Raw genomic sequence first — 12,766 nt, 5'->3', positions numbered from 1 at the left:
TCTCATTCAGCTCAGCTCCAACAATGAACTGTTACAATTATACACTTATTTTCACATAGCTATGAGAAGCGTTAAACATGAGCATGAAACATGTTAAACGCGCGTGCAGTTGCCGTACTGTATTAAAGCTTTAATCAGGATAAAACCGTATATTAAAAGCTAACATAAGCAGTAGCATTTACAAATAACAGCGTATCTAAAAGTATGAGACAACAACAAGCAAAAAATATAGGCCTACCATTAAAAGCCATGCTTGCACAGGTTCTGCATGATCCTCTTCAGTAATATCCTCTGCTTCTCAATCGGGCTCAAACTGATAAGCGATATTAACGATGCCTTGTTTACAGTACAACCGGAGCACATGCCGCTGAGGTGAGGGGCGGGATGATTTAGCCAATCACAACACACTGGGCTAGCTAACCAATCAGAGCCCATCGCCTATTTCTGAGGGAGGGGCTTCATAAAAGAAGGAAATGATCAGCATGTTTCTCAGAGAAGGGACAGAGCGGTGTGGAATAAAGGTAAATTATGTGAAAAATAATGAGTTTTTTAAAAAACGAAGCATTAACACATGTTAGACTGCACCCCATAAACACAATCAAGCCTAGAAAAAAATCGCTGAACCACCCCTTTAATTAAAATAACGAGCATGATTGAGCACCAAATCAGCATATTAGAATGATGTCTGAAGGATCATGTGACACTGAAGACTTGAGTAATGGCTGCTTACGTCACAGGAATAAATGATATTTTAAAAATATATTAAAACAGAAAACAGTTATTTTAAATTGAAATAATATTTCACTGTATTACTGTTTTCATTGTATTTTTGATTAAATGAAGTGTTATGCAAAAGATACTTTCAGACATAAGAGAATTTCAAAAACATAAAACTCAAAACTGTTGAATGGTAGTGTACTCTACATCAATATTAACACATCTTTCATATGAATGCTTCTTACCTGTTTCATTGATGGAAAGAGTTTGTTGGTGCATGTCAGTCTCAGAGAACGTCCCAGCTTAAAAGGAGTTTGTAAACCATGATAATTGTCTGTCACATACAAATACATATTCCCTATACAGGCTCCTCAGACTGGAGAAGAGGCTAGAGATGAAGAGGAGGAAGAGCTTCTGGACGAGGAGATGAAGCGGCGTGATCAGATGGTCAAAGGTGCCATAGACAGTCTGATCCATGAATACTCCAGCGAGCTCTCAGCCTCCTCACAGGATGCTGAAGCCCATCACCGCAAGAAACGTAAAGAGAAGAAGGAGGTATTTTTACTCTCACCATGGTAACCATACTGACCTAGCAGCCCTGTCATAATGACTTAACTGAAATACTGGGACATCTTCCAGAAAGTTTTAATTAAAGGAATACTCTGTCATCATTTACTAATTCCTCATGTAGTTTCAAACCCGTATTACTTATTTGCTTGCTTTTTCAAAAGATATCATATGACAGTAAGTTCTCATATGACTTTGGAAGAGTAATATAGCATTGAAGTCAGTAAAGTCATAATTTTATGGTGTATTTTTTGTAGCTTGAAAGCTCCAGTCTCCATTTATTGTAATTGTATTGAAAACATCAACTGATATATTATTAAAAATTCTAATTTCGTGTTCCACAGATGAGTCAGTTTTGAACAACATAAGACTGAATAAATGGTGACAGAATTTTTTATTTTTGGTGTAACTGTTACTTTGTAAGATGTATCTTATTATTGCTCTTAAAGGTCATTTATTAAGATTTAATTTATCTGCTCACATGGTCTAATCAGTTTTACTATTTTTTTCCCCCCCAGGATGATATAAATGCCATGGGGCTGGAAGATGACAAGCGAGACCTGATTTCCAGAGAGATTAGCAAATTCAGAGACACACACAAGGTAACACACTACTTTCTTTTTTCTCTCTCTCCTTTTCTTAGCCTAGTCTGTGGACTGAAGACGGCCACATCTAGAGTACTCTAAACTCACATTATTATAACTGAAACTACACCTCAGTAGAGTAACTTCACACAAATAAATCTGTAAGAATTTGAGACATCCTGCCCATTTTAGACAGCTGCATGAGGCAATTTTTTAAATCCAAGAAACAACATTGTTCACGTTTATTAGAAATAATGCCTCTTTTGTTGTGTTATTTCACCTAGCAGCATCCAAGCAAAAGATTTGTCAGATTACAACTTTAAAAGCTGTTCTCTGAAAGAATGATTATAGAAAAGAGATGGCTGAAGCCTCTTAGATTGTTTCTCTGAGTGGCAACAATGGCAGCAGATGGGCAGGACCAGTTCAGGCTAGATTTACCACACAAAAAGTGCATGAACGAACTGTAAACCTCCCTCTAAAGCTAATCTGTTCATTAAACCCCACCATTACGGTAGAGGTCATATGGTGACTAAAGCAAGATGAATCTCAGAGCTTTGGAAAAAGTTGCTGGAATAGAGGATGTAAGTATGAGCTTCCTTTTCTATTCTTCATATCTTGGGCGCCCCCTTCTGGAGGATAAACAAAGGTGCAACTGGCTCTGGGTCTCAGAAATGAGGCTCTGAGGATGCGGTAGTGTTAAAAAGACCAGCTGAAATGTAACACACTTTGATGTATTGACCTCAGGAGACAAACTGTAATCATGAGTGTGTGTGTTCAGCAGAAGTTGCTCAATAAACCATATTTTTGGAAGCTGTTGTGTGGGCAGAGCTCAGTGAACCTTTGTGAGTCCTCTGTGTAAAAGCGTGGTTTTGGTGAGAAATGCAGTACTGAATAACCACTGCAGTATTTTTCACTGCAGTCTGAGGGGGGCGCCCTTTCACAGCACGCACAAAGCTGAAGATTCCTCAGGTAAGAAGTCATATTTCTTTCTTGTCCCATTCCCTCTTTCTCTCTGTTTCTGTCTGTTGATTTAGTTTTTTTTTCTACATCACATCCGATACAATAATACAGTGCAACTCTGATATGTTATGCGAATAGAATTTGCCCATATCTGTGTATTTAAGGCAGTCATATTATGAGGAATCAAATTTTCCTTGATCTGCTTGATTGCATGATGGAAACAGACTGATTAAAAAGGTCTCTAATCATTTAACAATGTAATGCCAGCTTATTGAGACCTATTGAAGTAAAACTGTATTGAACCTGACCGCAAACCTATAACTTAAAAGAGACAGAAGTAAAATAGCCCTAAGGGCCAGTGCGAGGGTAGAAAATGGGCATGGACAGACTATTTAAAAGTGGAAAAAATGAATAATAAAAGGTATTATCTATAACCCCCCCTCTCAAAATAAGAGATATAAACATAATAAAATAAAAGCTACTGTCTCAACTAGTTGTCATTGTTTATTGAGAGGTAAGTTCACTAAAAATATACTTTGCATATTAAATTCTTGGCTCACTAAATTTCAGCATCAGTCCCACATCTTTTCAATCCCACTTTATTTGTGCACATCTTTTGGTCATGCTCCTCATTTCTCTCTTATTTTTCTTGCATTTCCTCTCTTTTGTCAGCGTTCACCATTCGGAGCAGAGAGTTCTTGTCCTCAGCAATCATTCAGTAAAGCAGACAATATCTTTTCTATTGCCATAGCTATTTGAAACTTGTCTCTGTCTCTGCATGGTCAGCGTCTGTATTTATATTTGTTTGTATTTGTTGGGCGACTGAGGCCTGAGGGACAACAGAAGACGTCACTTGGGTGAGATTCCACCTCTCTGATTTCATTCATTTTGCCAAAGTGAATGTATTTGGATGATACAGTGTATTACGGATCTCTGCAAAACCGATTAAAAAATAAATCAGTGATTGGAAAGAATGAGCATCGCTTTAAAATCTGATAATGAATTATGAGAGAAATACACAGAGTTTGTTTGGAGTAAGGATGTACAAGTTCAATACTAACATAAAGAAGTGTAGTATCAGTCAATTTGGTACCCGAAGACTGTCTGACTGACAGGTTCGTATTTCTGTGTCTGAACGGTCACGTCTTGGTCAAGATGGCCTTGAAGAGGTATTCATGTAAAGGGTCAGTTTGTCTTAAAGGAATGGACAAAGAATACCTTTGAAGTGTAAATGTAGCCAAATAGATCTGTTGCTGTGCATTATGTTGTTATTATTAATCAAACACTGCTGTTTGCTACTTTCCTTTTTTTAAGTTTTGTTTATATTCATATTTTTACTGTCCAAATTAATATATATAAAGTGCTGTCAAATCGATTAATTGCGATTAATCACATCCAAAATAAGTTTGTGTACACAATATATGTGTATGCTGTGTATATTTAAATGTATATATAAATATATTCACATACATATGACTTACATTATGCATAAATATATGTTACATGTATTTCTTACATATATACATGTATGTGTGTGCATTTATATATACATATAAATATACAAAGTACACACACATAATGTGTTAACACAAACTTTTATTTAAACACGATTAATCGTGGTTAATCAATTTGACAGAAAATACTTATATACTATTTTTTTGAAAGAACACATTAACACAGTCTCACCAACCCCAAACTTTTGAACATAGTGAATTTATAAAGCATATTAGTTTTTGCTGTTGCAATGAAATTGATATTCTACTCATATTGGTACAGACTACAGATTTATTTATTATTCTTTTTTTTTTTTAGAATCAGAGCAACTCTGGTAGTGAGTATGTTTAAGTATATTTGTATGTATGTGAACTAACCCACCCTACCTCTTTTAAAGGCCTGGCAATGAAACCATCTCTGAACACAAAGAGATGTCTACCACAGACAACTGTGTAGTCTCTTCAAGTCATTCATATAGAAAGCCTCTTTAGTGCAGTGTGGCCTCTTTATCCTACCAATTATTATTTGCTTTATTTTAAATATTTCAGATGTTTTTTTTCATGGTTTCTCCAAAATCATGTGTAGAAGGATGAAACTTTATGTGGGAGAGGAATACTGTGTGTGCATCTATTTGAGTGTAAGTGTTGAAATCATGAGATTTTCATCATACTAAGACACTGGCTTCATGATTTAAACCTCTCTGTTTCCAGGGAGATTCTGGAACGTTGCCCTTCTTCTATATGTGTGTTCTCACACTTACATGAACTAATATCTCTCTTTCCCCACCGGAACCCTGCAGAAACTAGAGGAGGAGAAGGAGAGAGAACGGCAGCAGATTGAGAAAGAGCGGAGAGAAAGAGACAAAGAGAGAGAACGAGAGAAAGAGCGACGTGATCGGGAGAGAGAGAAGGAGCGGGAGAGAGAGAGACAGAAGGAGAGAGAAAAGGAGCGAGAAAAGGAGCGAGAACGAGAACGAACGCGGGAGAAAGAGAGAAGTCGTGATCGCAGTAAAGACAGAAGCAGATCAAGGTGTGTATGACTATAGAATATGTACAAGCATCTGTATTTTTTACCTGACCGAAAACGTTGACCAGAATATTGCATAATAAAGTTGTGCAAACTATGACAATGTGCAAGATTTTATTTGTATATTTCTTTTAAAATTATTTCCTGTTTCTCTTGAAAATAATTCACATTACCTAATTAATTTGTAGCGAAAACCGTTCTATCTTATTTTAAAAGACGTCACGGAATCAGAATTATTTTGTGGCTTTTAGTGCATGTCTGTCCATATCAAAGAAGTTGACTACTTGCTAATGTATTCCTGAAAGTTCAGCTATATACACATTTGAAACGTGTGGGCTTCTGGGAAAAACAAATGAAAATAACTTTATTTGTATAGCACCTTTCAAGTAGTGTTTCTCATATGAGACCCTGGACCACAAAACCTTCTTAAATGTCAATTTTTCGAAACTGAGATGTATACATCACCTGAAAGCTGAATAAATAAGCTTTCCATTGATGTATGGTTTGTTAGGATAGGACAATATTTGGCCGAGATACAACTATTTGAATATCTGGAATCTGAGGGTGCACAAAAATTTAATATTGAGAAAATCACTTTTAAAGTTGTCCAAATGAAGTTCTTAGCAATGCATATTACTAATCAAAAATGAAGGTTTGATATATTTACGGTAGGAAATTTACAAAATATCTTCATGGAACATGATCTTTACTTAATATCCTAATGATTTTGGCATAAAAGAAAAATCGATAATTTTGACCCATACAATGTATTTTTGGCTATTGCTACAAATATACACCAGCGACTTAAGACTGGTTTTGTGGTCCAGGGTCACATATTGCTTCATATGACATAATGCGCAGAACACACAGAACTGTAGTTTTTAAATAATTAAAAGAAATACGACAATTTTAAAAGTAACAAGTAACTAAAACTAAGAATGAAAAGAGTGAATAAAACAAAAACAGTCCATCATAAAATATTAATATAATGTATTTTACATCAAATAAATAAAAAGATTATAAAATATAGAAAAAGAGGTGTTAGATAAAGCTAATATTTGTAATATTTCATTTTGTGGTGTTTAGTCTTCTAAAGTAGAATATTTAGACATTTCTGAAACCATCTAAAAGGTTCAGCTAGTATCTTTGTCTCTATATCCTTTTTAAGTGTTGTTTATCTTCTGTAAGTAGTGTAATTGCTAGTTTCTAATGTACAGAATAAATGTTGTGTGTGGCCGCGTTGTGTTTTGAAGGGAGAAGAGTCGAGAAGAGAAGAAAAGAGAGCGCGAGGAAGATGAGGAGGAGGCGTATGAACGACGGAAACTGGAGAGGAAGCTACGTGAAAAAGAAGCAGCCTATCAGGAGGTTTGGAATCAAAAATGTACTGTTTTAGATGATTATAATGGAACATCATGGATTTCCTCGCTCTTTGCACTTTAAAAATTTGATCTATTCTAAATAGTCATGTTAAACTAATGTATGAGGTTTTGGTCGATAAAAGTGCAGAAAGGCTGGTGAGAGAAAATTTGTGCCATTCCAGAGCACTGACTCTGTCTCTGGAGCTCTGTAGTGTCCTGCTTCTAGATCATCTGCCCTCTTTTATTCTCAAATGCAGGACAAACAGATCTGTGCTTGTAACCGAACACAGTAAGATAATGTGATGTTTGTCTTTTACAGCGCCTGAAGAACTGGGAGATAGGAGAGAGGAAAAAAGCAAGGGATTACAGTAAAGAAACAGAGAGAGAAGAGGAAAGACACAGAGAGATGGTAAGAATAAATGTATAAAAACTATTAGCTATCAGAGTCTATTTATACATGATGATAGAGGTAAAAACATTTTTTTGCTATGTATTTTTGCTGAAATGGTTTAAAAAATATATTTATTTTCTCCTCAGTTGGACGCACCATAATTTCAAGCAGCTGAATAGATTTAAACTGTTTAATGCAAGAAGTAACATGATTATACGTCTTTACTGTCACTTTTGATCAATTTAATGCATTCTTGCTGAATAAAAATATGAATTTCTTTTTTTTTTTTTTTTTTAAGTATTTCTGTACCCAAGCCTTTGAACGGTAGTGTACATATATTTGTACTAAAACATTTTTGCCATCTTTTTGTCTGATCTTTTTTTGTCACATTTTTGAGTCATAGTACAAGGAAGGAAATTAGTCTAATGACACACCCTGTAGGAAACTTAATGGCTACAAATTCATCAATATATGTCTTGGCCCTAATTAGTTCCAAGAGAAAATTATTCAAATAAAACACTTTTTTTTTTCCGGCAGACTAAAGAAGCCAAGTGCCTGAAAGAGTTCCTGGAGGATTATGATGATGACAGAGATGATCCCAAATACTACAGGTACAAACCCAATGAAATGATGCAAATACTTACATGTCAAGGTAGTTGAATAACAGTAATGCAGTTTTTACTCTGCAAGATTATGAAAAAGGTCTCAAAATATACATATTTTTAATTTGTCATTTTACAGTAGGTGACCATAGTTGAAGAAAAACCCATATATTCAAATACATGATCTCGCCCTGTCTATAATTCTAGTCTTGCTCTCTTTTTGTCTGTCTCAGGGGCAGTGCATTGCAGAAGCGATTGAGAGATAGAGAGAAAGAGGTAGAATTAGATGAGAGGGACAGAAAAAGAGAGAAAGATGAGTTGGAGGAGATCAGACAGAGACTCCTAGCAGAAGGACACCCAGACCCTGATGCTGAACTTCAGAGAGTGCGTATGTGTGTGCGTTTTTATGTCTGCATTTGTCTGCGTCTGTGCGTCTAACTTTGTTTTTTGCCTTAAAGATAGAGCAGGAGGCCGAGAAACAGCGGCAGCCTCCTCTAAAGCAAGAGCAGAGCGAGGAGGTGCTGCACATCTCCCATGAGGAGCATCAGAGAAAAGAAGGCGCGGAGCAAGAGGCGTACTCCTTAGACAATAACATCACAGACCGAGAGGAAGACGAAGAGGAGGACGATGATGACCGAGAGGTCAAGCCATGCTTGAAGCCCACACTCAGACCTGTTCCAACAGCGCCCTCGATCTCTTCAGCCAGTGGCAATGCCACGCCCCTCACACCTGGCAGCGAATCACCACACGGCGTCACATTGCATGAGAACGCTTCACATGAGGGCCCGCCCACAGAAGAGCTCAGGCCTAAAATAGGCCTCAGTCTCAAACTAGGTCTGTGTGTTACTTGAACGATATTTTCTGTAAGGAATTGACAAAAGCATTGGAGCTGATTTGCAACAAATTCAGATTTAGTGAGACATTTCTTATATAGGAATATAGGAACTACTTTATTATTATACTTTATTATTATGATTGAGCTTGACCCCTAACCCTTGTTTTAAACATCTAAACCTCGATAGTAGTTACTTCAGCCTAGATAGATCTATCTATCTATCTATCTATCTATCTGTCTGTCTGTCTGTCATATTTTTATTTAGTCTTATCTATTTTTATTTACACCACCGTTCAAAGGTTTGGCGTCTTTTATTTTTTAAAGAAATTAATACAGCAAGGATGCATTTTATAATGTTACAAATGGTTTCTATTTCAAATAAATTCTGTTCTTTTGAACTCTCTTTATCAAAAAATCCTGAAAACAAAATCACTTTTTAAAATAGAAAACAGATGAAATTGTATTTGTAAATGTATTTTTGATCAAATAAATACAGCCTTGGTGAGCATAGGAGACTTTCTTTTAAAAACAAAACAAACCAAAAATCTTACTGACTCTAAATTTTGAATGTAGTGTACATTGATAATATATTCAGTATTTAGACATTTTTTTTCAGAAAGTTTTTCTTCTCCTTTGCATCAAATGGTTTCAAACTACTTTTTGTCTCTCAGGTGCTGCAGGCAGTCCTAAATTGCCCCAGGCAGGAAGACGAAAGGCTCTTGCTGCGGTGGACAGCGTCTTTAATAAGTTTGATGAGGAGGAGGCGGAGGAAGCACCCAAAAAGAGGAAGCTGGTACCTCTTGACTACAGTGAGGATGAGAGGGGAGGCCTTAGCCTAGATGGAGCAGAGGTCACAGGGTCACGGCCTGGTGTAAACACAGAAGAGAAACGAAAACATATCAAGAGTCTGATTGAGAAAATTCCCACAGTCAAACAAGAGCTGTTTAATTATCCACTGGACTGGAACATGGTGGACACAGTGAGAGAAAAGCTATTAGTGTGACTGCTTTAAATGGCTGTTTATTTGTATATTGTGGCTTATATTGAACAGTGTATGTAGACGCGTGTGCATGTAATGTATTGATGACTCTTTTGCCCACACAGACATTGATGGACAGGAGGATCCGCCCCTGGATCAATAAGAAAATCATAGAATACATTGGAGAAGAGGAAGCCACACTAGTTGACTTTGTCTGTTCAAAGGTGCGTGTTTCTCTCTGTATCTTAGTGGAAATATTGTCTGTTTTCCATTCTCTGTATTAATGTGTTTTGTCTTGTTGCAGGTCATGGCTCACAGCACACCAGAGGGAATTCTGGATGATGTTGCCATGGTAAATAGCACATTTAAAAGTGGTTTGATATTTGCACATACTCCTAATAAATAATATTGGGTGAATCTCACAAAACCTGTCATGTCAGTATCATGTTTCACCCTTATATTATATTATATCATAGTAGAATATGATATTTAGAATATAGTATATTATATAAGTCAAATTTAATATTTCTTTTCATGAAAATTAAGCACATTTCACATTACCAAAGCGCCAAAGTTTCTCATTACCAAAGTAATTTTAACAATAAGCATTTTGTAGAACATTTTTTCTTTTCATTTTGAGGTGAATTATGACCTGGACATGTTTTTGTTAGATTCACCCCTTTACTGTGTGGATAATCATTGGGTGTGTTTCCTACAGGTACTGGATGAGGAAGCAGAAGTGTTTATAGTGAAAATGTGGAGGCTTCTGATCTATGAAACAGAGGCCAAGAAAATTGGCCTGGTGAAATAACATGAACTGAGAGTGATAGAAACAAGCAGGAGAGAAGTGAATCTGGCTTCACTCTCCTGCTTTTAGAGCCTTTAAATTAAAGTATGGTGGATGAATACCACACACTGATGCACTTCAACTCTTCCCATATACTCCAGAGGATTAACTGCACAGCTACTGGTGTGAATGAGTGTGTGAATGTGTGTGTGTGCATGTGCACACTGATGTGTGTGTGTGTGTATAATGTGCCAGTTGGTCTGACTGCATTGCCAAAACCATGTAAAAGTCGAAAGTTCTTTCATGCCCAGATTAAACGGGGAGTCTAGTTTGGTTGGCTGTTTTCCATTTGACTTAGTTGTAGGTTTTATTTCATTATTCAATTTTCCAATTTTTAGCACAACCAATTTAAATCCGCTTACATTTTTTTCCTTTTATTATTTGAGTGAACTCAGTTAGATTTTACTGTCTACCTGCCTCATTACAGGAAGGTATGATGATTTTTTTGTGCTGTATTATTATACAAACAAACAATGTTTGAGTAAGTATTAAATATTTCACTGTAAACAAACTGAATGAAGCCATACCTGTGGAGATATGGGATTTTCTCCAGGTTTGTCTGGTTTTGCGGCAGTGGTTTTGAATGTGGTGTATTTTGCACATACCAGCCCATCTGAAGGTTTGTTTCCATGGTGATTGATTTGACTTTGAAATATTAAAATGTCTGATTTTCTAAACTAGAACCACTTCTGTTGCTACTTTCATCTTTTTTGCTTTTATAATTCTCAGATTGAACTCGTTGCTGACCACAGGATTCACCGAAAACAAGTAACATTATATAATGTATTTCATTTTTATGACTTGATGGTTAATGCTAAACAAATCAGTGCTTCAATGAATTGGGGAGACTAGGGCAAGTTGTCACAGGGTAACTAGATTTTGAGTCGAAGGTTCAGATACTAAAAAAGTACTTTTTCTCTAATTTTGTTCTCTGGACAAAGAAATATTCATAAATGTCATGTTTGTTTTATACAATTTACAAATTAATTAATTAATGTATTTTTTGCCCAGCAGAAACTGTACATTTTCTATTTAATCTTGCAGTTCCATTAATTGTTTTGACCTTCATATTTTTTTGTTTAAATTTTGCTTAAAAGACGTTAAACAGCTGCTATATAATAGAGTATCTAATAGCAGGCTCCCATTGTGACAAATACAAATTCAGCGTGTCAGTATAAGTTCCCTAGGTAATGATGGAAATGTTCAGTTGTCAGTCAATTGTTTAAAAAAAAAGCTATTAAAAACACATCTTTCTTTGTTGTCTATATTGCAGTTCTAGTGAAATTTCTAAGGGTGGCGCAGTTACTCAGGGATGCGGGTGAGCGCCTCTCCCCGACAAACAACTAAATTTTGAGTGACTAATGCTAATTCAGAAACATTCTATTCAGTGTTTTTATTTAGCACATACGTACGTTCTTCCTGTGAAAAAGGCATGTGATGTATGAATCAACTTGGACTTTATGGAAATATCCAGTATCTTGTGGGCTGTGCAAGTAACAGGTGAGTGAACGGCCATGTGATTTACTTGCGTTACTGCTGGAGTAATAAACTGTTTAACTCGGAGCTTCACAACAATTGCCTGTGAAAAGAGAAAAAAAGATTTTATATCTATATATTTTTACCGCAGTTGTCAAGCTGTAATCACAAAACTTAACGACAAGATAGAGCCAATATTTTCACCTGTTTATAACCGATGTTTTGGTTACTGCACCACTGACGGAAAATTACAATTTGCGTTGCGCGAGAAAAACTTTTAAAAGGTATCAATAATAACAGAAGTGAGCCCGAAACAATATATATCAATCCATAGAAAAAGTCAACCCCCCCCTTCTTTAAATTCGCTCTCTGTTCACTACTATTGGTCTTTTGTAAGGTGGGCAAAAGAGTTGCAAAAAACAGGTTGGAAATGGTAGGAAACACCAGGCGAGATATATTAATAAAGGATCGGGGGTTACAGAGAGAGAGAGAAAGAGAGAGTGGTGCACAGGGAGGAGGGGGGAGACCTGTTACTGCTGTGCCAACTGCGCGCTTTCACTGCGCAAAAGCGCACAGAACTGTTATCTGCTTGAATCAAGATAGCATTCTCTTGATTCTTTTTCTTATCAAAGCTTTTTTCAAGACAAAATGTATTAATTTTACTCTCTTAGCATGTCTTTAGTATTTACGAAGTTGATCAGAATCCTCTTTTGACACAAGAGGACCCTGCGTCTCCATGCGCCTTTTCTTTGAACTCACCGTTCCTAACATTTAACGCCATTTAAATGTTTTGAGACTAGGGCTGCGAGGATGTGGACGCTACCGAGGACCCGGTTCGCGCACTGTAACGGCTCGTCGAGCAGCGACGACAAAGAAATCGCCGTAAACATCGGCGGCGTGCGGCTGGTGCTGTGCGGAGACATTCTGAAC

At 36.6% G+C, this 12,766-nt stretch overlaps 2 protein-coding genes across 3 annotated transcripts in view; both read left to right on the top strand.

Annotated features, from left to right (window-relative positions):
- Window positions 1–12,766, top strand: part of LOC107681542 (RNA-binding protein 25-like) — a 24,402-nt gene that overhangs the window by 2,492 nt on the left and 9,144 nt on the right. The window contains exons 7-19 of one of the 2 annotated variants that reach the window (XM_016477847.1): window positions 1,084–1,272; window positions 1,803–1,886; window positions 5,122–5,351; window positions 6,602–6,713; window positions 7,026–7,115; window positions 7,635–7,708; window positions 7,933–8,083; window positions 8,158–8,533; window positions 9,206–9,513; window positions 9,639–9,737; window positions 9,818–9,865; window positions 10,232–11,128; window positions 11,634–11,676. In XM_016477847.1, the coding sequence (XP_016333333.1) occupies window positions 1,084–1,272; window positions 1,803–1,886; window positions 5,122–5,351; window positions 6,602–6,713; window positions 7,026–7,115; window positions 7,635–7,708; window positions 7,933–8,083; window positions 8,158–8,533; window positions 9,206–9,513; window positions 9,639–9,737; window positions 9,818–9,865; window positions 10,232–10,324 (1,854 nt within the window). In that variant the 3' untranslated portion in view covers window positions 10,325–11,128; window positions 11,634–11,676. Of the gene's footprint in view, window positions 1–1,083; window positions 1,273–1,802; window positions 1,887–5,121; window positions 5,352–6,601; window positions 6,714–7,025; window positions 7,116–7,634; window positions 7,709–7,932; window positions 8,084–8,157; window positions 8,534–9,205; window positions 9,514–9,638; window positions 9,738–9,817; window positions 9,866–10,231; window positions 11,129–11,633; window positions 11,677–12,766 lie in introns of those variants that run through there. The other variant, XM_016477848.1, reaches the window with a different exon arrangement.
- Window positions 12,451–12,766, top strand: part of LOC107681543 (potassium voltage-gated channel subfamily F member 1) — a 2,153-nt gene continuing 1,837 nt past the window's right edge. The window contains exon 1 of the mRNA XM_016477849.1: window positions 12,451–12,724. Within this exon, the coding sequence (XP_016333335.1) occupies window positions 12,647–12,724 (78 nt within the window). The 5' untranslated portion in view covers window positions 12,451–12,646. The remainder of the gene's footprint in view (window positions 12,725–12,766) is intronic.

Source organism: Sinocyclocheilus anshuiensis, unplaced genomic scaffold (genome assembly GCF_001515605.1).
Source record: "Sinocyclocheilus anshuiensis isolate Anshui unplaced genomic scaffold, SAMN03320099.WGS_v1.1 scaffold2334, whole genome shotgun sequence".
Lineage (NCBI taxonomy): Eukaryota > Metazoa > Chordata > Actinopteri > Cypriniformes > Cyprinidae > Sinocyclocheilus > Sinocyclocheilus anshuiensis.
Note: the sequence above shows the minus strand (reverse complement) of the source record. Positions and strands in the feature narration are given on the sequence as shown.